The sequence below is a fragment of the Colias croceus genome, chromosome 26 (genome assembly GCF_905220415.1).
Source record: "Colias croceus chromosome 26, ilColCroc2.1".
Lineage (NCBI taxonomy): Eukaryota > Metazoa > Arthropoda > Insecta > Lepidoptera > Pieridae > Colias > Colias croceus.
The window spans coordinates 793,454-820,016 of NC_059562.1; the positions used below are offsets into that span (position 1 = coordinate 793,454).

General features: G+C 31.8%; 2 protein-coding genes and 1 non-coding gene across 3 annotated transcripts in view; 2 read left to right on the top strand and 1 right to left on the bottom strand.

Moving 5' to 3' along the window:
• Window positions 1-3,908: 3,908 nt before the first annotated feature.
• The window catches only part of LOC123703459, a 68,424-nt gene continuing 45,769 nt past the window's right edge, over window positions 3,909-26,563 (bottom strand). The window contains exons 4-8 of the mRNA XM_045651452.1: window positions 25,219-25,315; window positions 11,267-11,376; window positions 10,783-10,890; window positions 6,257-6,355; window positions 3,909-5,965 (exon numbers count right to left, since the gene is read on the bottom strand). Of these exons, the coding sequence (XP_045507408.1) occupies window positions 5,827-5,965; window positions 6,257-6,355; window positions 10,783-10,890; window positions 11,267-11,376; window positions 25,219-25,315 (553 nt within the window). The 3' untranslated portion in view covers window positions 3,909-5,826. The remainder of the gene's footprint in view (window positions 5,966-6,256; window positions 6,356-10,782; window positions 10,891-11,266; window positions 11,377-25,218; window positions 25,316-26,563) is intronic.
• Window positions 15,307-17,314, top strand: LOC123703461. The gene is made up of 2 exons (XM_045651453.1): window positions 15,307-15,964; window positions 16,389-17,314. Exons 1-2 carry the CDS (start codon window positions 15,511-15,513, stop codon window positions 16,442-16,444), a joined length of 510 nt encoding a protein of 169 aa, XP_045507409.1. The 5' UTR covers window positions 15,307-15,510; the 3' UTR covers window positions 16,445-17,314.
• Trnar-acg lies at window positions 17,559-17,631 on the top strand. Its single transcript has one exon. It is a non-coding gene; the product is annotated as a tRNA-Arg (tRNA).

A 26,563-nucleotide genomic window follows, 5' to 3' on the forward strand; every position in this document is an offset into this window, starting at 1 on the left:
TAATTCCATAACTCGAGAACGGCTGAACCGATTTCGATAATTCTTTTTTTATTATATTCCTTGAAGTACGAGGATGGTTCTTATGTAGAGAAAACGTTAATATGTACCACGGGCGAAGCCGGGGCGGACCGCTAGTAGACATATACAAAACCTAACCCACTTCCAGATGACCTAGAAAGTTCAAATTTTGTAATCAACTAGGTAATAGTGAGTATACAAAGGAAAAAATCAGAAAATACTGAATTTATTTGTATTTAATTTTTTTTTCAATGACATAAATTTTGTTTGTATGGAAAAATGGAAAAGTTTAAAAAAATAGAAAATAGTATATTCACCTTACTAGACTTAAAAAATAGATCAAAACTAATCAGTGGCCGAAAAAAAATTTGAAATCCATCAATAAATGACTGAGATATAGATTATTGAAGTTTACATATTTTAGGACGAAACATCTGTAGATTCGAAGCGCCTCTGACATCACACTCACTCGCGCTAGTATCGCTAGGGCGGATTACTTCGATTGCATGATTTCTTTATTCAAAACTGTTATTAAACGTAAAATAAAAGAAAATTGTAATAAAAATATAGCCTTTATTGCTCATACAGTTAAAAATAATATATAATTTTACATATTCACATTTATTTATTCTTTATTTATGAGTGTTTAGTTTAGTTTTAATTTCAGTGTAAATAAATAAATAAATAAATAAAATCTTTATTTTGTTTTTAACATGGTATTCAATGGTGATACAATTATATTAATAAAGCACAAACATGTTTAGCCAATACAAGCATGCAAAAATAATTACCATAAATGGTGTAAGTAATGGAAGAAGGCTTCGTCGAAGGTCGAAATGATTTAATTTGCGTAATAATAATATGAGTGAAACATCTTTAGGCGCGTTTAGAGTAAAATTTCAAGATTGCGTCATGGCAATACCGTAACGTCATGGAGTAAGGCGACGATTCTTCTACAACGATCTTTGCATCTTGGTAATAGTGTGTGTACAAATTCACGCTGGATGTTTAGAAAATCATGTAATCTTTTAAACAGAAAACGAGTTTAAAAAATTGCAGATAATGACGGGGCAATGTGCGCTGACATTCATAACATACAAGAAAATATAGAGAATAATACTAAACAAACCATACAGAGAAACCGCAAGAAAAAAAAATCGTATATAAAAAGTATTATATTTATAAAGTAAATCAAATTTGCAGAGTAATTTTCTGTACAAAAAGTAATGATATCCCACCAAAAACATAAATGTAAAAATTGGAGCCGAGTGCAATCGTTGACTTAATTTGCCAAAAAAAGAAATGAGATCTAAATGTGTGCCAAGTTCTGCAGACAGTCCAGAAATTTATTTACAAAGATGTATTAAGTTCTTAGGTTGACTGAAAACTCAATTGTTTTATTTTCCCTTAGAGAACAATGTTTTTTCCAAAATATAACTTTTTTAATTTGAATAATATAATTATTTTCACAAAGAAAACAACTAATGACCTATTGAACCCCATAATTTGATGAGGCTAGTTTTACATACTGTTTATATTTTGTGAGGTTCTAAAAACTAGCCTCATCAAATTATGGGGTTCAATAGGTCATTAGTTGTTTGCTTTGTGAAAATAATTATATTATTCAAATTAAAAAAGTTATATTTTGGAATAAACATTGTTCTCTAAGGGAAAATAAAACAATTGAGTTTTCAGTCAACCTAAGAACTTAATACATCTTTGTAAATAAATTTCTGGACTGTCTGCAGAACTTGGCACACATTTAGATCTCATTTCTTTTTTTGGCAAATTAAGTCAACGATTGCACTCGGCTCCAATTTTTACATTTATGTTTTTGGTGGGATATATTTTATATGCTCATTTTAACCTCTGCTCTGTGTTAAATTATTTTGGAGCATTATTTTAAGAAATTGTTTTTTAGGTTTTCTTATTATTTCGATTAAGGTAAAAGCACCTAATACGGAGGTATTTCGCAACATTTGAAAGTAAGTATCAAAAATAAGCATTTGTAAGTCTTTCTAAAGGTGCCAAACCACTTTATCGTTAAAAGTGGAACTTAAATTTTGTATTGCTGTTGAGTCTATGTTTATTTTCATGATATTTCTTATTTTAAAAAAATATTTAAATAGTCATGTCGATTTTCCCTAATACGGAGGTATGATTTTGGTCAGAGCCTAATACTGCGGTAGGCGGCTCCTAATACGGAGGGTCAGATATTATATACATTGAAGTTCCGTGCAAATAATATTTGTTAAATAATAGGAATGTGTTAGTAAAGTAAATTGTAAGTTTTTTATTCATTAACCATTGGTTTGATTACGTTGATTCACTTTTAATGTGTTTCATTTATGCTTTTAGTTTTATCGGAAAAAAAATACGCATATCAAATAAGAATCCACAAAAAAAGACACAAAACTTCTTATTTATTTACGCAACCCTAAATCTGGTAATTTTAAGTTCTATGAAATAGGGCCGTAATAGGAGATCATATATAACCTAATACAGAGTTACCTGGAAATATCTACCACCGTAATAGGAAAACTACTCGTGTTTTTAATAATCCTAATTCTGACCCACCAAAAATTCGATAAACAAGAGAATGTAAATGCTTAATCAAATGATAACAGTTTTTTGGCTCAGATGTGTAAAACTCAAATCAACAGTTATACAAAATAAATGATTTGTGATACATTAAAATACACCTTCCTATTTTTACCCCTTCTAAGAAACAAACATTTTGTACTCAACCATTTTCATATTTAACAGGATTTCTAATTAAGAAAACATACCGCAGAATATGGTTTCTTATTTATCAGATTAATAATTATTCCAACTAATCTTGGAATTAATTCAATAAGTGAATAAAATGAAAGTTATAAACAATTAAACATGCCCAGTATTTTTCCTATTTCGGAGTTATGCCACCGTATTAGGATTAATCTATAAAATTTGTATCATATCACGGCGGTATTTTATTTCTTATTTTTTGGGTAGAAAATGACTTACAAATATGAAACAAGCTATTTAAATAGTGAGTGTAATAGTAGGAAAATGCAATAAACAATACATATACAAACTTGAACGGCTTTTTAATACGAAAAACTTAGTTTATAAATATTAGTGTACTTACTTTTGTTGTTTCGCGTTTGTATGGAAACACCTCTCATGTCGATGCCGTTACACAGATTGATTGATCTTGTTGTGTTGTCTATGTGCTATACTTGCAAACGTTAGTTAAGTCATGGAGTAATAAATTTGGAATAAATAGCTTACGTTTTGGTGTACTTAAAATTTATAAAACAGGAATAAAACTCGAAAATAGAAATACCACCGTATTAGGAAGCGATTTTGACTACCGCCGTATTAGGAGCCTTTACCTTAAGCATTTTGTTGTTGATTGAGGTTTTCAAACTAAAGTTGGGAGTAAGTACCGAAAGCGAAATTTATTGCATGCTTGTGAGAATTATTATGGCTCTAATCAGCATTTAAAAGTGTCCTTGATATATAACAAAAAAGCCATTTGAATATTTCACAGAACCATTTATTTTATCAGGTAAGCTTTATTTTCTAGAGCAATACGTGTTTTGTCTCCATGGGGGATTGAACCCATGGCACTTTCGTCTTTTAAAGCTTATGAAGTTTAATCTTGTGAATAATAAAAAAGAGCATGTGAGCATACGTGTCAGAAATGAAACTTCTTTTGGCAAGATTCAAAGACACCAAAATCGTCGCCTTACTCCATGGCGTGACGGTATTGCCACGACGCGACCTTGAAATTTTACTCTCAACGCGCCTAAAGAAGTTTCACATGAAAAAGACAAATAAGGGCATGGATAGGATATTTGGATAAAATCTTGGAGGGGATAAATAAAAAAACATTCTGCTCTGGAGTATGTGACTATTTTTATTTCGAAAAACGAAAACACCAATTAAAATTTTAAATATTAATACTATGGATAATTACAATATGTATCTTAAGTACAATTATTTTTTTCCTCTCTAAACACTTTATTGTCAAAGATTCCTCTTATTTATTGTCGACGTTTACAATTATGCCGTATTATATTAGCATACATTATTGTCAATTAATTAAACTATGATTTGTGAAAGCTCAAACAATATCTCTGTGGTATCCATTAATTAACATTTTCCAATCGAGAACGCCACAGGACTTTGTCGTAGCTTCCACAAATTGATTCTCAAAATTTATTTTTAAAATTTTGATATGATATTACATATGTATCGCTTACTGCAGATATGTAGCGCACGATCTAAGTACACCAATTATTTTTTTTAACATTTAAGTTCAGAATATGTATGACATGCTAAACAAGATCCTAAACATTAAATCGATCCATAGATAATAAAATAAGTTTGTAAATTTCTACAGAATATTGTTAAAATATTATATATAAATAAATTATATTGTATACAATAGTAATGTAGGATAGGACGTGCGTCCATTAATTAATAGAAGGATAACGAATAGATTGACTAGCTTAAAGCTGTAATGTAAGTAATACAATATTTTAAAGCCAAATTTTATAGTCTGTAAGTTTAATATGCCGACGGTGTACGTCGTTATACAAGTCGAAAGATTTGACACAATAAATACATAAGTATAATATCTAATAAGTAAATAGTTAACAACATCTCCTCGCAGCCTATTTCAGTGAAAAACAATTAAAAAAAATATCGATAGCCGCCATTGCGCGGCCCTGTCAATGTATAATTCCATTTTCAAAATTATTTCTAGTCTATTTTTTTAAACGCAACATTGTTTATGGACATGTTACATTAGGCTGCATACAAACCTACCACCTAGCATGATTATCGATAAAAGAGCGCGTGTCGCGCTTTGCTAATTTACAAATAATCTATTATAAACATGAAACATTTAAATGTAGTTAAAGCATTATTTGTCGGGATCCGGTTGTGCAAACCATTTATTACCCAAAAATTGCAAATTTCTTTTCGCGCGCCCCGCACAGCCGAAACCGACTTAGCCGTCTCGAAGGCTTTTGAAAAACACAATATTAAATATTATGGTAATAATCTTAGCGACTAATCACAACAATAATTATTCATATAAATATTCAAACAAACTACTTACGGGATTAATATTTATTCATGTTATATTTATAATAAATGCATGTAAAATCAATTTTGTGCTAACAGTCATTCTTTCGAAATTATTGACCAGGATTGACTAGAATGTACCTTCATAAACGTTATATTCAATAAAAATAATATGTATTATATAAAATAAATTTACAGACTTTGTGTATTATTGTCGCGGAAAGGGTATTCCACGAAGTCGTCGGGCTCAGACTAAACCCCGTGGAAGATTCGCGCTCGAAGTCGAGACCACACGATGAGACAGTAAGCAAGCTTCAAACAGCGACCCTCGGGCCGATAATTTAATTATTCTAACAAACATTTTATTTCTTAATCTAATAAACACCGATTGTAAAACTCTAAATACGATTAAATTATTGTCTTCGCCGGCTGACCGGCGAGAGTAATTGATCGTGTATACGTTAATCAATCAAAAGGGAATTATTGTCATCTGGAAGTCCTAGAAGATACTAATCTTACACTATAAAAATATTCCTCAAGATAAAATCGCGTCTACGTCAAAATTCAGTTTCACATATATAAAAATAATGCAAAAGCTCGCGTCCGAAGCATAAGCGATATGGTGTACATAGTAGATATGGTAATACTGATAATATATCGTGTTTAAAGCCTGAGAAATTGTACGTGGGAGGGTGTCCCGTGGAATGTGTCGGTCCTCAGCGCGAGGGTTCAGTAGTAGGGGACGAGGTCGGGCAGCGCGAGCGCCAGGTAGGGCTCCGGGCGGTACAGCGCGCGGCGGGCCGGGGGCAGCATCACGTCGGAGTAGCGGGAGAACTGCGACACCTGGCTCCGGCCTCCAGAGGGTTTTCTGCAAGAGACAGGTCGATTAGAACAAGAAATTGGGTAGTTTGCTCTGCCTGGCTCTGTCATATATTCCTTTTCATGCATTTACATGTTGTATTGTGTAGCGTATTTCGACGGAATAAACATTGAGTCCTCTTAAATAGTGTAATTCTGTGAGCTAATAACTAGTAGGCCAGTAAATAGTAAGGGAAATAGATTACAAAAGCTCGATTGTTGAAATCATAATCTAAACAAATGAACGGAACTACAAATTCAGAAAGCAACAGTTATTAAAAAAGAACTTTCTAGTACATACACTTTAGTGTGTCTGGTAGGATCGTCAGCGGGGTACTCAACGGGCTGAAGACCACGTGGTTCTTGCTCTCCATACACGCCGTAAGCATAGTCGTCACCACTGCAACAAACATTTTTATATTAGTTTAATTAAAAATGCAATGTCTTTGTGAATAATTTTCTGTCGGTGAAAATCCTTTTTGTAAAGGTCAGTCAACAATAAAAATACCTATAGATATATGCAAGAATTGTTCCAAATAAATAGAGTATCTTTTTCATTAGACTTTTTGTCAGAATTGATTATAATTTATTAAAATGAACTACCTATGTTTAATTCATTTTATCACAAAATAACAGTATTTATTGCATGTTTTTGGGTACATAAAATATTAAATATTCTTATGACATAAGCAATTTAAGCTCTCAATTACTTGACAAAAAAATCAAAGAACGTTATGCCAATTTGTTATTTGTAAGCCAATTTTGGATTTTACAATAAAAAAAATATTCCATATTTCTGAGCTGGTTGTATGTTTTCCGTTATATTATTATACTCAATATGTACCAGGTACCTATCTTTTATCGATGGTTTAAAAGAGCTTTTGAAAGTGTAGTTGAACGAATATTAATAATGTTTGAGATTCCCTAGCTTCAAATTTTACAAATTCAGTGAACAGGAAACTCTAGTCTGTCTAGACGTTTAATGTAATACCGATTAGAGGTAGAATCATTTCAGTATCTATTGTTAGAACATGGGTAGTGTAAATTTTATTATTTAAACATGACATAATATGTGTTGGTAAATTGAATCCACTGTTTCATTTTATTTCTATATTTTAGTACCTAGTTACTCTTTTATTCTTACTTTCTTTGAATTGTTTTCAATTCCTTTCTTTATACTTTTTTTAATTTACTTTTGTTATAAATATATTGTGTTTTGTTATTTATTTGTTAAAACCTTGCGTTTCTTTTTTTCTGAGTTCGCTAGATCTGGATCTTTGACGCTTTGTACGAGCTCCTTATAACCTAGGTATCTACTTAATATGTGATTAAATCCATGACCTAAATAAACAAAGTTACCACTAAGGTATTTCAGTGAAATAATACAAGTAAGTTATAACTTAGACAGTAGCATAAACCCAAAAGTTACGTCCCCATATCATGTTAGTAATATATTCCACCTAATTAATTCTAACTTGACGTTCACTTGGATTGCGAGGGATTATACATAAGTGAATTTATTAATAGATAATCTAATTAAATGCCAGGTATATCTATACTAATATTATAAAACTGAAGAGTTTGCTTGTTTGAACGCGCTTATCTCAGGAACTACTGGTCCGATTTGAAAAATTCTTTCGGTGTAGCCCATTTATCGAAGAAGGTATAGGCTATAACATATCATCACGCTAAGACCAACAGGAGCGGAGCCACGCGTGACGCGGGTGAAACCACGAAGCGCAGCTAGTGTAGAATAGGTATGTTTCGAGTTGACCATGTATAAAATACAGGTACAGGTATAATATCATCAAGGAAAAACAAATCGACAAATAATGAAAGTACAAATAATTATTATATTACTATATTTATTCGTGACTAGTGAAAATAATGAATTAGTAGGTACCTAACTATTTTACATCCAATCTGCACTTTTAAAATCTATATTGAAATTTAAATTCGCACAAAAAATAAGTTAAAACACAATATCCCTCACGTTGAAAGTTGGTAAAATTGAATAAGCGTTTGTAGCTAATGTACCTCGAAAACTTTGCGAGATTCAAACTTGATAACTCGGTCCAACTTTTAAAATTTAATAACATCGTTTGTGGCGAAACTACCCTGTTTCAACTTAAATATATTATGATAATAATTTATGAATTTTAATATCTTTGTAGGACGTTTTAGTGTTCTTTGTAGAGTAATAAAGTGCTTCATGGAATGCGTTTAACCGACAAAGACAGAGGTTATAGTAATTTATAGTTTGGAAAATCCAAAAGTGCACGACTCATAATGCTCATTTAATTATGAAATATAAAAAAAAATATATATATATAGATAATTAGATATACAGTCTTGTAGTTTTCGTTTTTTATTAATTGCAATTAAACGACACTGAATTAATTAATCATTCGCATTCAGTGACCTACAATCGTCGATTAGAATATTAAAAAAAAAAAATTAACTCAAATGATGGATTTTTTCACAAGTTATAGTGTTTTCAGGTTTCACACATGACGGACAGGAAAAATTTTTGACCTATTTCGGTGTTTTTTTCCAATTCTATTGAAGTAAATCAATTTTTAAAAAGTATGGGCTTAATCTCCATTAAATTATCTCGACAATAGTATGCAAAATATCTTGATTCCGTGAACTAACAAGGCTATAATAATAAGAATAGCTGCAAAAATGAGGCGAAAAAAATTTTTCGATCGTAAAGCACTCTCTGATGCTTCGCATCGTCGTGCAATATTTACAATATGTATGTTCTATGCTTTATCACGCTATTTTCCGAAACAATACATTTTATTGTTGAATCAAGTATCCCTACAATACATTTTTCTTATTAAAACTACTTTCTGCATTTTTATACATACAAAGAATTCGGATGGATGGATATTTGTTACCCATATATACGTTTGAATAGGTAATAAATCTGGCTTTAATTTGGTACTGTGAAAATATAATTAAATAATAAGAAGAGCTAAACCATGGGCTGAAGCTAGTTATAATTATCAGCACTAAGTTATGATCAGAAAAGATCCACTTCTTTAGGTAGAACTATAATACTCCGAAAATTATTATAAAACTTAATTAACGTCTAGAAAACGGCACCCAAATAGGAAATAAAACATCTCGACAAATAAGACAATCGGTGAAAGATGTCGCATTAAGATTTTTAGCGTCGACTGTTTTTAACTGTTTTCTCCTTTATAAAGGTCTTTGTGAATGTTTTAAGCATTTTGACATTTGCGAAGTCCTTTCAACATTTCCAAGAAAGTTAATAATGTAAAGGAAATTTCATTTAATAATGTGAAATTTTAAAATATCCTCTCCACTGAGATTTTTACCTAAAATTAAATTAGTGCTTTAAAAAGTGGAAGAAGGCTTAGGTTAGAAGGCAAAACGTTATGTTCCGTCTCCAGGTATCAGTGTATTTTTTATTTTCACTAGCTGGTAAGCGGCTTCGCCCGCTTTGTCTAAAACCTAATAAATTATATACTAAAACCTTCCTCTTGAATCACTCTATCTATTAAAAAAACCGCATCAAAATCCGTTGCGTAGTTTTAAAGATTTAAGTATGCAAAGGGACATAGGGACAGAGAAAGTGACTTTGTTATATACTATGCAGTGATAGTGATTATGACAATAATTGCGCATAGATTTTAAAAATGTTAGTTTGGGAAGTTTTTTATGTTTTCACAACGTAGACTTGCAATTTTGCAAACACAATATTATAACTCGATCCTAAAGCCAGTAGAGTTAAAGTAGTAGAGTTGTATATTTATAGAAGTGAAAAACATAACAAACTAACGATTCGTTTGTCTGTTTGTGGAATAATATAAATAGAAATCGCGAAACTGCGATTGAAAACTTCGTTGAAGTCATTACTTGGTACAGCGTATGCAAAATTCTATGAAACTGTCAGACTGATTAGAAAATTCTTTAATATAAATCTACACTAATATTATAAAGAGGAAAACTTTGTTTGTTTGATTGTAATGAATAGGCTCATAAAGTACTGGACCGATTTTGATGAAATTTGGCACAGACAATCTTTAGACCCTCAGAAAGAACATAGGCTACTTTTTCTTGCAAAATATGTATCACGGGCGAAGCCGGGGCGGACCGCTAGTATTAAATATTCCAAGAGTACCACATTTACAGTAGGTATCTTCGAATCTCTATACCTAGAAATATATTATGTTTGATTAATAACTTTGATGTGGAGTAAAAATTATTTGAAGTAAATCTTCAAAAAAAGTTATTAAATAAAGAAGCACTATAAATCTTCACAATATGTGCAATGTACATAGCAATATTAATTGTATAATATAACGGTATATTATAGAGTAATTTTGTCCCTAAAGACCCTAAGATAACAAACTTAGTTTTGGTACATAAGTTTCTCTTCATGAATTTATGCGTAGAATACTTAATTTATTTAAGACCTTTCTTTATCTCAAGAAATTTTAAATACAAGTGTTATAATAAAGAGTTGAATCGAAATTACTTAATTGACAAGAAAAAATACTTTTAGCAACTGAATTGGCCTCTTGCCTTCTTTAGTATCTCTTTAACTCGTATAATAATTGGTAGAAATATCTTGAATCAATATACTTAAATTAATTTTGTAAACTATAATCTACTATATAAAAATAACTTACTTCCTGGCACTATAACTCCAGAATGCACGAACCGATTTCCACGGTTTTGCATTCGTTGGAAAGGTCTCGGGCTACCTGAGGTTTATAGCAAAGAAAAGGTGTCTCTGGTGGCGAAACGAAGTTCGCTTGGTTTGCTAGTATGGTATAAATATTAAATACTTACCCTCGACCAGCAGCAATCTCTTTAATTTCTTGCTTTTGTTCGGTTTCATATTTCCTTTGCAGTTCACGGATGTGCTCCTGCCTAATCAACTTCTTCAGAGCCTCGAACCTGTTGACAATTGGTAGATTTAAGTTCCTTTTTATATAATTATTATAATTTTAATCTCAATCATAGTATATGGAAATTATAATAAATGATGCTGTAGACGTAAAAATGAGAACCGTCTTTTTTAAAATGTAAGGTATGTAGGATTTATTCTGCCTCTGTAATCCTTGAAACTCAACTTTATGACAAAGATTCGATGAAAGGTTCACAAAGTTTTAAATTTTCAAACATAAATGATTTAAAAAGTTGTCGAGAGACTCCTATAAAATAACAATGAGCTTAGCCTTATTAATTTTCTTATTAAATAATCATATATGTAATCTATCTATTTATACTTGTATAATGTATATGTATATTATCTTAATAAAATATAACTAACCTGTCACGTTGAGGGGGCACCATGAACGTAGACGCACCCCGAGGTCGCGAGGGTCCCGGGTACCGCAGGATCTTTCCAGAAGTATGGGGCACATTTAGCATTCCAAACATCTGCAACAAATTATTACAATTAGAAACTTGTACAGCAAAATAATGTCAAATTAAAGTTAAATATACGGTTTGTAGGATTCGGTTTTTATTGTTAAAGTTGCTTCATAAATTGTTTGAAAAACTTGAAAAATACATGTTTATAAGCATGGGATACCGTCGCCGAGGAATATTTCTTATAATGTCATAAATTAGCTTAAATCTAAGTAATATATTTTGCATAATTTTACTCAAGTCTTCTTCTTTTTTTTCTCCCCGTTTTACAAAACGTAATTACTTGAGAGGGATTTACCAAACTATGTTTGTTTCATTATCCTTTTGAGGTATTAAAATAACTGCGTAGGCGTAAATGTACAGTTTTTCAAAACGTATTTGAGTTCAACACCAATCTCTAATACGTTTTTAGTATCAAAATAACTGCGTAGTGGGTAGGTATATAAAGAGCCTACAATCTACATGCGTAATACGGATGAAAAACGTTGGTCGGCGAGTCGTAGTTTCAACCCATTGATCTGGAAGCTTAAACAGACTCCACGGCCATATATCGTTGGTAAATTGCATTTTTTGCTCACGACACGTTACTGTATTGATTAAATGGAATATATTTTAATCTGTAAGTGATTTATCTGCCAGTTGGCTGTTACAAAGGAATTTACAAGTACCTAAGTATATGGTATGATTTTTATTGTTTGTTTCTCGATTGAAAAAAAAAAGACGTTTATTTTTAAAATATAATGATGACCTACTTAATTTATTTACATCTTTTTAAATCCTATCCCTAATAAAAAATGGATGTACTCGAATTATCATCATAAGTACTATTTATTATTATTATCATAAAAGTGGCTCTATTTATTTAGCAGAAAATGAACTAGTAAAAACAGTTAACTTTTTATTAGAAATGCCACATGCAGACAAAGGAAGAAGTTTAAACTAAATAGCCGCAGGTTAGATGCTTAAAGTGAGAAATATCTTCTAGGGTTTAGTTTCAAATAGAAAAATACACTACAGAGATAAATATTGTATGTACAAGATGAAATTTTTATCATGTTTTATTGGAGGTTTTTCCTTATCCATACAGATCCATACTAATATTATAAATGCGAAAGTAACTCTGTCTGTCTGTCTGTTACTCAATCACGCCTAAACTACTGAACCAATTTGCATGAAATTTGGTATGGAGATATTTTGATACCCGAGAAAGGCTAACTTTTATTGCGAAATAATATGTACCACGGGCGAAGCCGGGGCGGACCGCTAGTCTACTATATAGAAATAAGTCAGGTTTTCCTTCTTGACGCTATAACTCCAGAATGCACGAACCGATTTCCATGATTTTGCATTCGTTGGAAAGGTCTCGGGCTCCGTGAGGTTTATAGCAAAGAAAAGGTGTCTCTGGTGGCGAAACGGAGTTCGCCCGGTTTGCTAGTATTATAAGAGTTTTATTTAATCGTAAAAACACGATTTCATTTTAGATTTTTCACAAGATACTGAAATTAGTTAGAGAAGTTTTCTGAGTTTTGTGTAGATGTACTAGTGTTGAATGAATATTATTATTCATCTATTTTTTTAATGTGACGAATCTGCAATCAGTCAAACAACTATAAGCAGATCGGTTGAGTTCATTTGGACGATTGGACGAAGGTAAGGCCAGTGCCTTAGTTCGTCTTAATAAGGAAGCACATCAGCTCTCTTCAGTCTGTGTATATTTTTAGGCTGTAAAAGTATGTGTGATAATGGGTTTGGGTGGGATGTCATACGATCTCTGTATTTAGTTGTATAGCATTTTGCTTCATCAGTGACTGTGGGGATTTCCAGATATTCGTGGATTTCTGAATTGCGGGCGTACCATGGTGCAGCTGATATCACTCTTAGAATATTGTTCTGTGTTCTTTGTAGGCAGTTTACAAATTTCAAAATAAAATAATGACGTGCTTTTAGTAGGTATACTTAGTTTCCTGATTTCGAACCAAAATAAGTTTGAAATAATAAATGCAACAAATTTGTACACAACACAATATCATCACACAAATCCTCTTTTCAATTCCAAATAACCACATCACACAATAAAGTTATTCCCAATTCAACACAAAGTACAAACATAACCAAATCATTTCCACAAATAGAAATGAATACACAAAAGCCATATATTTGAACACGATCTAATTTGACTTAAAATTCATTTGGGACACATCATCTAATTATGTGATGCAAAAGTACATTTCGGTTCGGTTTATGCAAATTTTGTGCATAATGTACTTAGCACTTGTAACAGGGCCGTAATCAGCGTGGGAGGGCCCGGGGAATGTGACTAAATTTCAGAAGTATCACAGATAAATAAATGGCTGTATTTCAGCGGCCACGTAGATAAATAGGTATTTTTAATGTGTAACCCGTGTGAGAAAAAAATATAGGTTTACTCATTACTTACATAAAATCATTAACTACTTACCTACATACTGTTACGTTATCATAAATTACACTTTTTTTCTTTTTAACTGAATGGAAATATACACCATAACATTGCTGTAATAAACAGTTATTATTAAGAACAATGTTCAAGACCAGTGTATAGGTACTAGAGGCCCCCGATTTTGAGGCCCTACAGTATAGGGCCTGCCTGCCCTGTTTAATTGAAAAGCGAGGTCGGTTCGCAGTAAAGGTCGGAGGTTTGATGACGTATTTACGTAGCTAAAACTACGTGGGTTGAGAGTGCACTTAATTTGAATGTGGGTGTAAAATAGCGTGTAACAAACTTCATTCAGGAGGTTTTTGACGTGATTTAATAGAAACATTCATCCGTCTAAACATGCATAGTAATTTTAAACTTCAAGCTGGTGGCTGAATTGAGAATGGCTTGAGAGAGCTTATGCTCAAGTGTGATTTGAGAAATACTCAATTCAGAAATTGCACCATTTAGCCGATCTATTGCACCATTCGTGTATTATAAAATGAATCGCTAAATGTCTCGCAAAGCGTAAATCTCGAGAACGACTCGTCATCTCAACAAATTTTTTTTATGTTTTTGTTAAGGCACTATGGAGAGAAAATACGAAAAAGGGGCAATATAAGGGCAGAACAACTTTTCCCGGGGCTAGTATAAGCATTCAATATTATTCCTCATTTTATTCCCATACCATAAATTGAAATTTAGTTCAGAAATGGTAAAAGTTATAGGTATTTTGATTGATTTACACATTTCATGAATTAGGCAAGTAAGTACATAGTTTCAATAAATAAATAGTTTTTGTTTAAAAGTAATTAGCGTAGTGAGGTTTAATTTAACGAAATTTTGTTACATTCCATTATAAAGTAACATTCAAAATGTAATTAATTACCTATTCATTTAATTAAAAGAGTTTAAGGAGTGATATTTCTAGGTCGTCTGGTTTATTTTAACGACTCTGACCTGAGTAAGTACCAAAGGCAATCTCCATATAGTCCATGTACCTATTAAGTAGTTATATTTTCTGCGCGCGGCCTCGCCCGATTTCGCCAGAAAACTATATAGTATATATAACAATATCAAATCAAGAACCACCAGAAAAATCCGATGAGTAGTTTTAAAGATTTAAGTACAGGCTACCTATGGACAGACGGCGACAGCGACTTTGTTTTACACTATGTAGTGAAACACTGAAATATGTACGCGAACTAAAATGAATACAAGCTTTTCTTTAATAAAAGCTTGTAACAAAAATATGTGGGAATAGGATAAAATATTAAGATGTATTTCATGATTACTAGTTTTATTTTTAGTCTGTGTTTTTCTATTATTTAATCTGTGGACATGTTATCTGTAGACTGTAGATTTTTGGTTGTCTATGACTTGACTTTGTGTTTTTTGGTACGATGTAATGGAGGATTGTTGAAATGTATCTTTGATATGTAACCGGTGTCTGGGAAAAATCGATTGGGCGAATTTGGCTTTTCATTTACACCATCCCCACATAATTTGGGGGTTCGTCCGGGATACGGGATGGTGGAATAAAGAAAAAACAGACGAAGACTATGATGCCGGTGATTTAACCTGATTAAGAATTTACGAATTACGAACGAAGACTAAGATTTAAAGAAGCTTATGATTATACGATTACGACTTGAAGACTATAAAACTTTTTATTTACATTATTCAACATGCCGCCGAAACGAGTAAAAGATGATGATGATTGTGGTGAACCATCGCCGCGTATTTCCTTCAATGACTTAGAGAAATCAATGACGCCATTTTCGGGTGATGATGCCTATGGCATCGAAACATTCGTAAAAGATTTTGAAGATATTTCCTCTTTAATGCAATGGGGCGAAATAGAAAAACTCATATTTTCGAAGCGGCTTCTCGCGGGAACCGCCAAGCTATTTTTACGTTCACTAAGTGGGACCACCACGTGGGATACACTTAAGTCTGAGCTCCGTGAGGAATTTGGTAAGAAGTTGAACAGTGCAACTGTTCACAAGAGACTTTCAACTCGCCGGATGAAGATGAATGAGACTCATCAGCAATATTTTTTACATATGAAGGAACTTGCAGTACTTGGGAATGTTGAAGATGAAGCCCTGATGGAATATGTCATCGACGGTATTAAAGACAGTGAGTCCAACAAAAATATTTTATATGGCGCTTGTAACATTAAAGAATTCAGAAAGAAATTAGACATTTATTCAGAAATTAAGAAAAAATCATATTCACCTAATAAGATTCAAAGTAATTCAGTATCAAAGTCCATTGGCATGAAAATTCAAAAAACACTACGAGTAAAGAGATGTTTCAATTGTGGAGATTTAGATCATGAGTCGCCTAATTGTACTAAAGGCATTAAATGTTTTAAATGCAACTTGTTTGGCCATAAATCAACTGAATGTTCTAAAAGTATAAAAAAGAGTTTGGAAATTATGTCAACTAAAAATAATATTGATGTGAGACCTTTCAAGAAGCTGAAAATAAATAATATTGATGTAGAAGCCCTGATTGATACCGGAAGCGATGCTAATTTAATAATTATGTCTTATTTTAGGAAGATTCAAGGTGAAAAATTGTTATCTTATAGTTCAGGAACAACAGAAACTTTAACTGGAATAGCTGAAAAGGAAATTTATACAAAAGGATCTTTCACAGCAAAAATTGAAATTGATGATTGTTATTTTGAAACTTTATTTTATGTTGTTGATGATGGCGCTATCCCTGTCAACATTATATTAGGAAATCCTGTAATGAAAGAAGTAGAAATCAATTTTAAATCTGGAACTATCACTGCAACAAGAATATTACACCTTACAATGCTAGAGAATGAAAATGAAGATATCACAAATATTGAAAACAAAGAATATAAGAATAAAATACAGAATATTATAAAAGAATATAACCCCAAAAGATGTACTAAAGCATCAAATGTAAAACTTAAAATATTATTAACCGATGATGTACCAGTTTATCAGAATCCACGACGATTGTCACCTTTGGAGCTTAACATTGTTGACAAACAGATTAAAGAATGGCTTGATGAAGGAATAATAAAAACAAGTAAGTCTGATTATGCTAGTCCAATAGTGCTTGCAAAAAAGAAGAATGGAATGTTATGGAAGATTAAGGATGGAAATAAATTAATGGTTGTACCTAAGAAAATGCAAAATGAAATTATAAGAAAACATCATGAAAACGGACATTTTGGTTGTGTTAAAACTGAGGAATTAATAAATAGAAATTATTATATAGAGAATTTAAAGGAAAAGATTAAAACAAACATTGATAATTGCGTGGAATGTATACTTAATTCAAATAAAAGAGGAAAGAAGGAAGGATTTCTACATGTAATAGATAAAGGTGATTTACCATTGTCTACTTACCATATTGATCATCTACGACTGTTGACTCATCTGGGACAGATGATTCTGCAGGATGACCGTGTGGGAATAGGATAAAATATTAAGATGTATTTCATGATTACTAGTTTTATTTTTAGTCTGTGTTTTTCTATTATTTAATCTGTGGACATGTTATCTGTAGACTGTAGATTTTTGGTTGTCTATGACTTGACTTTGTGTTTTTTGGTACGATGTAATGGAGGATTGTTGAAATGTATCTTTGATATGTAACCGGTGTCTGGGAAAAATCGATTGAGCGAATTTGGCTTTTCATTTACACCATCCCCACAAATATATCAATAATTTCATATCTACTACCAACCGGCCCTGTGGCGCAACGGATAACGCGTCTGACTACGGATCAGAAGATTCCAGGTTCGAATCCTGGCAGGGTCGCATTGAAACCAAATTTTTATTTTTATACGTAATTTTTATTTTTTTACGAGGAAATCTTTTTTTCTACTAATTACCTATTAAAAGGCTTATTCGCTCGGAACAATTGGCAAGAACAATATTGTCAGCTGTAAAAAGGAAACAGAATAAAATCTTTTGTATAGGAAAAAAGAAAATGTTCCGTTGCAGTCGCTAATCGTCTGTGAATAAATTAATTTGTTCACTTCAAAGCTCGGCCATTTGTATTGAGTGAAATGAAACGCTTTGGAATCCCGTAACTAATTTATAAAACCCATTAATCGATTTTCAAAACAAATTACGCTAATTGAATTCTATTTTAGTAGATAACTAGTCTATTTTAGTTAATTAGACACTGTTTTTTTTAAGCGAAAAAGTAAAGGTTATATTTACAACCTTTAATTTGTTTAGAACTACAAATTATTGCTTTCTATGTCCCTATGTATGTTTTAATCTTTAAAACTACGCAACCGATTTTGATACGGTTTTTTTAATAGATAGGGCGATTCAAGAGAAAGGTTTTAGTATATAATTTATTCGGTTTACAAAGCGGGCGAAGCCGCGAGCTATAGTTTGTATTAATGATACTCCGTGTAACGTTTTATTTATTTTTATCTTTTATGAATAAACATCTCCATCTTTTTTTTTATTTATTATATTTTCCTGTACTGTGCATTGACTACCTATAGAAATGTAACCTTTATACTATTACTAGCTTACCGCCTGCGGCTTCGCCCGCTTGGTCAAAAACCTAATAAATTATATACTAAAACCTTCCTCATAAATCACTCTATCTATTAAAAAAACCGCATCAAAATCCGTTGCGTAGTTTTAAAGATTTAAGCATATACAAAGGGATATAGGGACACACCCACTATACTCTCTTTCTGACTAGTTTCATCAAACTTATTTAACAACAATAAAATCTAATTTTAACCCAAAGCGAACTTCCTATTATCCCGACTCTCGGTTTCGGCTTCCTTTGAGCAAATGCTTTGTTTTATTTCCATCCTTTGTAAAAGCCTGTCTTTTATTCGCCCACACTATTTGCCACTAAAAATATATTTACCGGGAAATGTTGACTTTGAACAGTATTGTTTCCCGAAAAACGGGGGAAAAATTCCACATCGAAACCCTGTGATGTGGGTTGAGAATAATTCGACAAAGCGTGTTTTATTGTTTCTAAAATGTGAAAGTTGCATTTGTTTAGTTGTTATCATTATTTAAATACGAATTACTTTTTTGTTACAAGGAATTGCAACAATCGAATTCTTTTAATATTAACACTATTAAGGTAAACGCAGCTATCAACGACCCATCGAAAATCTGAAGGTATTACCGACCTATAAAAGTAATTCGAAATTTAAACGTTTCCAGAACTATTCTAGCTATAGGTAGGCAAAGTTATACACGAATGTATTAATTGAGCATCGTATACTTTAACGTTAGAGTGAGTAACTGAGCAAAAAAGAGTTAAAATGCGTAAGTTGCTGCGGGGTAGCGTGGAAGCAGGACGTGTCGTACTGTTCCGTTGTTCCTTCGGGTAAGTACTGTGAGTATCTTTTTAAGACATTTACAAACAAATGACATCTATACTTTAATTTATATTACTAAATGTCAATGCATTTAAGTGTCAACTTTTCATTTCTTACAACATTTTATTAATAAAAAGTAATTTGAAACGATAAAACTTAAAATTAAAATGGGACGGTGTTAGCTTCACCAGTTTAAGTCGTGGCAGGTATCAACGACCCGTAAGTCGGCAATGGCAGCAACGTAACTTTTTGTTTTATTTTCTTTTATGTTATTATATCACACTAACACAAGTGGTCTTATGGACCAGTTTAAATCTAAGCTATGAGTCTTCATAAAAATCTATTAGCGACTAAACTTTTTTGTCTAGTGTTGTGTCTTTTAGCGTTGTCAATTTATACAAAGTTATGATATTTTCGAGGATCCCTATCGAATAGTTACAGTAGTAAATCATTGTTTTTTTTGTTTAAACAATATGCATTTGTTCATATTTTGTATGACATTAATGAATTATAATCTATTTTATAGTCTGATGGTCAAATGAATTAAAATAACCATTTTTTTATGGGTCGGTAATACAATTTAGGTTTATACTTACATACTTTATTACCGACCCATGTGGGTCGGCAATAGCAACTATAGGAAGCTATTACCGATCGAATATAGATTGTTTAGTTTCTCATCTACAAATTCAAATTCAAATTGCTTTATTTGCAGAATGTAGAATAAAGATGTTTGTATATACAGATAATATTGATCCTTAAACATTCCGCTCGTAATTGAGCGTGCAAATATATTTTTATTACTTTTATGACATAATAGGTGCCTATTAAAAATTATATTTTTTTTAGGTTCAATTAACATAAAACATATAATTAGGTATATTTTTTCCAGAAATATGGAGCCACGAAAGCGGCGAAAAGTATTCAGTAAAACACAACTCGCCGAAGCAATCAATCAAATAGCATAACGAAATATCCTAGAGTTTGAAATCCTTAATTTAATATATGTACATATATTAATAGTATTATGTTGATTAATTTAAAAGTTTGTAATTATTTAGTTCATTACTAAAAAGTACTCATTTGTTTTATTAAAAATAACTACAATAAAAAAATACGAATATATTTGCATTTTTATTTCATTTTATTAAGATCGGTAATCATCATCATCACTAGCTTCTATACATTCCATTGCTGGAAAAAGGCTTCCTCTCACATACGATCGGGAATAGCTGCATAAAAATCGTTAATAGCTTCACAGCCGTTTTTATGGGTCGGTAATAGCAACAATCGACTAAGTCACATTGTAAATTATTTTTTACAAGATAATCCTTTATTAGAATGTATTTGCTTCAATAAATACATTTTTTATACATAACACTAGCATATAAAATGAAATTATAAATATTTAGAAGAACCAGTATACTTAAAAAATATGGTTGATTTTGAAATTGCCTTAGAGGGGTCGTTAATACCTGCGTTTACCCTAGAGTTTGTTTGTTTGAACGCGTTAATCTCGGTCCTATTTGAAAAATTCTTTCGGTGTTAGATAGCCCATTTATCGAGGAAGGCCATAGGCTATAGATATATTATCACGTTTAGACCAACAGTAGCGGAGCACTGCGGGTAAAACAGCGGGGCACAGCTAGTAAAATATATATTTATTAAACCGCAGACACTACTAACAACATAGAATGTATATAAATATTTAAATAAACTTCAAAAAATGTTACGCTGATAATCTAATACTATATAGATAATCTTTTAGTTTGTACATAATATTTGTAGAAGATACTCATTTGAAAAAATAAGAGATGCTGGTTTCTAATTTAAATTCCAAAGTTAGTTAGGAATTCTTATGAATTTATTTAATATTAAAATACCTGACACCATTTTAAAATTATTCTACGCCATCTTTGAGAAAGTTATTAAAAATATCTCAAACAATATTCTTATTACTCGGCTAGAAAATGTTCTCTAGATACTTGAACGAACCTTATTTTATGATTTTCATGTTTTCTAAAATACCATTATCTCTAAGTGTATCTTGTAATGGAAATCCCACCAAAAACATAAATGTAAAATTTGGAGCCGAGTTCAATCGTTGACTTAATTTGCCAAAAAAAGAAATGAGATCTAAATGTGTGCCAAGTTCTGCAGACAGTCCAGAAATTTATTTACAAAGATGTATTAAGTTCTTAGGTTGACTGAAAACTCGAATTGTTTTATTTTCCCTTAGAGAACAATGTTTATTCCAAAATATAACTTTTTTAATTTGAATAATATAATTATTTTCACAAAGCAAACAACTAATGACCTATTGAACCCCATAATTTGATGAGGCTAGTTTTTAGAACCTCACAAAATATAAACAGTATGTAAAACTAGCCTCATCAAATTAAAACCGCTAAACGATTCTTTTATCTTTTGAACGAGAGTAACAAATATCACAATATAATAATATTGAAAAACATTTATATTCTGATGATCCATAAAACAAATTATCATTTTATCATTTGCTTCAACTCAAAGTAAGCAAAACGGGCGGAATAGTTAATACAAATAGAATTAATAACCACAACAACAAACAATTAATTATTTACTAAGCAGATGTTTCAAAACTTTTCCGTGAACTTAGGAAGCTCGTAAAGTTACAACTTACAAGTCACGATGAAGTAAATTGTTTTATTCAAAAAGTATTCGCACGAAAGTATTTGATTTTGAACTTTGTTGTTTACAAAGTTTTTTTACAAAGTTTTTTACGCAATACTTTGAACTTTGTTGTTTACAAAGTTTTTTACGCAATACTTTGAACTTGACTAAATTACCTACATAATAGAAGCCAATGCAAGACAAACAAACTGAAACAAAGGAGTTTTTAACTGTTTCGAGTTTAATGCCTCGAGAGTGTTATGAATTGTGTGATGCAATTGTAAAGGTTTGTATTTTGTAATATGCCAAATACATACTATATTAGTGTAGTGTGTTTACATAGTTATATCCATACTAATATTATAAATGCGAAAGCATCTGTCTGTCTGTCAGTTACTCAATCACGCCTTAACTAATGAACCATTAAATACCAATATGCATGATGGTATAGAGATATTTTGATACCCGAGAAAGGACACAGGCTACTTTTTACCCCGGGGCATAGGATAGGTTTTATCCCGGAAATACCACGGGAACGGGAACTATGCGGGTTTTTCTTTGACTGCGCGGGCGAAGCCGCGGGTGGAAAGCTAGTTAAATATATTCAATTTTATATTAGACAATCCGTTCAGATTAAATTGCAATAAAACATTTATTGTACCTATCGAAACTAACATGGTTAGCTTTCTAAGCTTGAAACACATTTTCAAACACTAAAAAATGTAATAATAATTTATCTAAGTATATATTATTACAATGAAGGAAGCTTTAAGCCTTTTATCGAGAACTGAAATAGGAGATTGAATTCAGTTGAATGGCCCTGATAAGCTTGAAGATAAACAAAGTTCTACTAAAATCTATACTAATATTATAAAGCTGAAGAGTTTGTTTGTTTGAACGCGCTAATCTCGGGAACTATTGGTCCGATTTGAAAAATTATTTCGGTGTTAGATAGCTCATTTATCGAGGAAGGCTTATAGGCTATATATCATCACGCTACGACCATCAGGAAAGGAGCCACGGGGGTGAAACCGCGCGGAGCAGCTAGTGACAGATAAATTAAAGTCAGACAACATTACAGAGAAAACTACTTTCAAATAACGCTAACGTAAAATAAAAGAAAAAGGATATTGCACTAGGGAATCATTTATTGAAAACGACGTAAATGCTCGAATGGAAACTAATTTCAACCTGGCTTCTTGGACGTTTTAAAGTTTCACTTCAATAGTGTTATAAGTTCGGTGAAGAATTGAAATCGGGCTTTGTTAAAATTTCAAAAGATTTAAAGTTAGGGAACGGTGTCATTTACATCATTTTAAAGTTTTACGATGGATTTTAGTGGAAGTGATCTTTATGCAGATCTCTTATAGGGAATTTTGCATTGTATGCAAAGGATTTAGATTGCAGTTCTGGAAAAAAATAATATAAAAAAATATAGAACAATGATAGATATTCACAGACAGGTTGGTCAAATTAGAATTATTCTTACTTCTAGGTAAATTTTATACATAAAATGTCCTTTAAATTATGTCGTATTATATTTTTAACCCCCGACGCAAAAAGATGGGTGATAAGTGTTTGACCGCTATGTGTGTCTGTGTGTGTGTGTCTGTTTGTGCCACCGTAGCTCGCTAACAGGTAATCCGAATTAGATGCGGTTTTTTTCATCCATTTATTATACCTAGGTATATTATTATAGGGGTAAATGTGGGAATGAAAAAAACGAAAGTTGTCAAATATAAGTACCTAAGTGATATATTAAATGAAAGTGAACGACCAACACGAGTAACAAATCGGTTCATCCATTTATTTAATATAGGTATAAAAGTGGTAATAAAAAAATGAATTTGTCAAAAATATACTCAAGTGACATATCATATGAAAGGGCATGACGTGTAAAGTTTAATTAGACATGTTTTATCAAAATCGGTTCATCCATTTATTATACCTTTTTATGGGTAAAAGTGGGAATGAAAAAAAATGTCAAATAATATACTCAAGCGGCATATCAAAATATGAAAGGGCAACGTGTGAATTACAATTAGTCATATTTTATCGAAATCGGTTCATCCGTTTATTACATTTAGGGCTTTTTAGGGGTGACAGTGGGGATAAATAAACCAAATGGAGCATCAAACTACAGGATATGACGTGTACATATAGGTACAATTAGATATGGTTTACATCAAAATCGGTTCTGCCATTTACTAGGGATGGAAAGGGAAGGGTTGAAAGTCTGTGAAAGAAGATATGGGAGCGAGAGGATAGCCACACCCTGGAAATTTTGAACTCTACTCAAAGCTACATAGGCCTGGCCCTTGGCAATATTTTTTCCTAAGTATACCACTTCTTTTGCCACTGTGGTCCATTACAATTTGTGCACGGTTACGGCCCAACTTAAAAGATGTCAAGGAGCAACAAACTTATAGATATCAATATGATGTAGGAATGTAATATGGAGGTAGAGGTAGGTCTCGCTCACTTGAAAATATTACATGAAAATAAGAAACCGAAAGGAATAAATAATTATTTTACAAACATCCCGACGATCTTTAAAATTAAGTACCATATATGTATTTTGATAATGAGGTATATTATGATGATGTTGGCATGGCAGCCCCGATGACTTTGTTTTTTTTTATAAATATTTAAAATGGTATTTATTTTTAAAAATCTTCGGGAAGTTTGTGAAATTATTTATTCCTTTTTCTATGTATGCACTTTTCTTCGTAGCGCTGTTTTTTTTTTATTTAATTTTTATTGCACGGTCTAAACGGTTTAGTTACTACCTACAGGCGTGAGACAGGATTCAGGAAAGATCTGATTTGGATTTTGTGCTGGATTTGATAAAAACTGAGTATCGATTAAGCTGATCAGTTGCTGCACGATACATATTTAAAAACATCCATACAAGGAAGGAAGGAAAAGAAATTTGCTCCCCTCCCCCCTGGTGCCTAAAAATAATATGACATAATTTAAAAGAAATTTTACGTAGAAAATTAATAAGGTATTTTTTTTTGTATTGTTTAGCTCAGTTTAGTAATAAGTTTTACTTACAGTTCTTTTAATTATTTATGGTAGTCTGTGTTTACTCAATAATTTAAGATAAGTAGTAACTACTATGCAGTCACTATTCCACGCGGACGAAGTCGCGGGCACAGCTAGTCTTTAAATAAAAAAGAGTGTGTGCACTTATGTACACGCGTAAGAAGTTATACTTATACAACTTGAACATAGTTATCAATTTTCATACCACCTAGAACTAACTTCATGCTGTTAAATTTAGGTGTCGGTGTGAGCGCGCATCGTAAAAATTCACTCTCATCATTTTTCTCCATCGCGCCAAAAGAAGTATAACTTCAACAAATAAAGATGAAACACTCACCTCTCCATAGTCAGGGGTGCGCACAGCATTGGGGGGTGCTTTGGTGATCACGCGGCCGTAGGCTTCGCGGGGCATCGGCGGGTATTGGTATCTGAACCTGGATAAATAATAATTATATTAAGTAAAGTACATATAAAGGTAGAAACTGAATTGACGGGGAACTTATTAAATACTTTTAGGGCCGATTTTTCAATCCTTGTTTAAAATTTATCCGTCCAAATAAGAACAATCCAATAAAGACAATACACGAACATTTTAAAATGTCACCTGTAAACTGTCAAATACGGACTATTAGAATACATTTTTGAAATGGTAGTTTAATACGTTATTTGATGAATAAGTTTTAACCAACGAGTGAAAAACCAGCCCTTAATGATATTTTTTTGTGTGTTTTCGCCTTGTAGAAATTCGACGTACCTAGTACCTACTGATGAATTTTAATTATTTTTTTTTAGAAAATGTATCGTTCATTTTTGGGCCTCCTTGCTGCAGTGGTGATTTCTACCTGCCTTTTACTGCGTGTATCAAGATGAAACATAGGTACCTACATGCGAACTCTACTTGTAATATTATATAAAGACAAATACATGTATGTAGGTATATATAAATATGTAGGTATAATCGAGATACGTGGAGGGAATTCTAAAATAGTAAAAAACGGACGAAGACCCACAATGTTAATATAAACCATCTGGTATTCGGGCGCAGACGAATTTAAAAATGTCTAATGGCTTAAGTAATTAACCCTTTTAAAAGTCGTTACTTTTAACTACGGCTTTGAATTCAATTCATGACTAAATTATAAATGGAAAACAATTTAAAACAACCACAACTTTGTACACTTTTCGAATATAAATTCATTATTATTGCGTTTTCACTAACACAAGTTTCAAAGTTTAAAATATCAAACGGTTCACAGAAATATAATGTTCCAACTTAGTGGAATTGTTCCACACAAAGGTATTGTGGAACACTTTAATCAGCGGTCGGAACGCTGACCAACAGGTGTATAATGCAGCAATGATGAATACAACACAATTTGTATTAACTGGACAGAGAATGGTGTGGAGTCGATTCAATTTGCATATTTTAATTTTAATTCACTTAATGTAACACCATTTAAAGGATGGATAGTTTCTTTCACTTCGCACTTATCTTGAAAATAAAATCTTGCCGTTCATTTTAATCAACACTATTTAGTAGAACACTTTTATCTAGTAGCACTTAGTTTAATTAAATATGTAGTTAATACATACACTGTGTTATATTACAGTCGTCAGATTTGTAGATTAACATTATCTAACTTAATGTTGATTAATAAACATTTTTAGCATAGAATTTATTT

Coding starts and splice junctions, on each gene's coding strand:
- LOC123703461 (XM_045651453.1), top strand. CDS start 15,511: ATGCCGCCGAAACGAGTAAAAGATGATGATGATTGTGGTGAACCATCG. Junction 15,965..16,388: donor CATCGACGGTATTAAAGACA/GTGAGTCCAACA, acceptor GTCTTATTTTAG/GAAGATTCAAGGTGAAAAAT.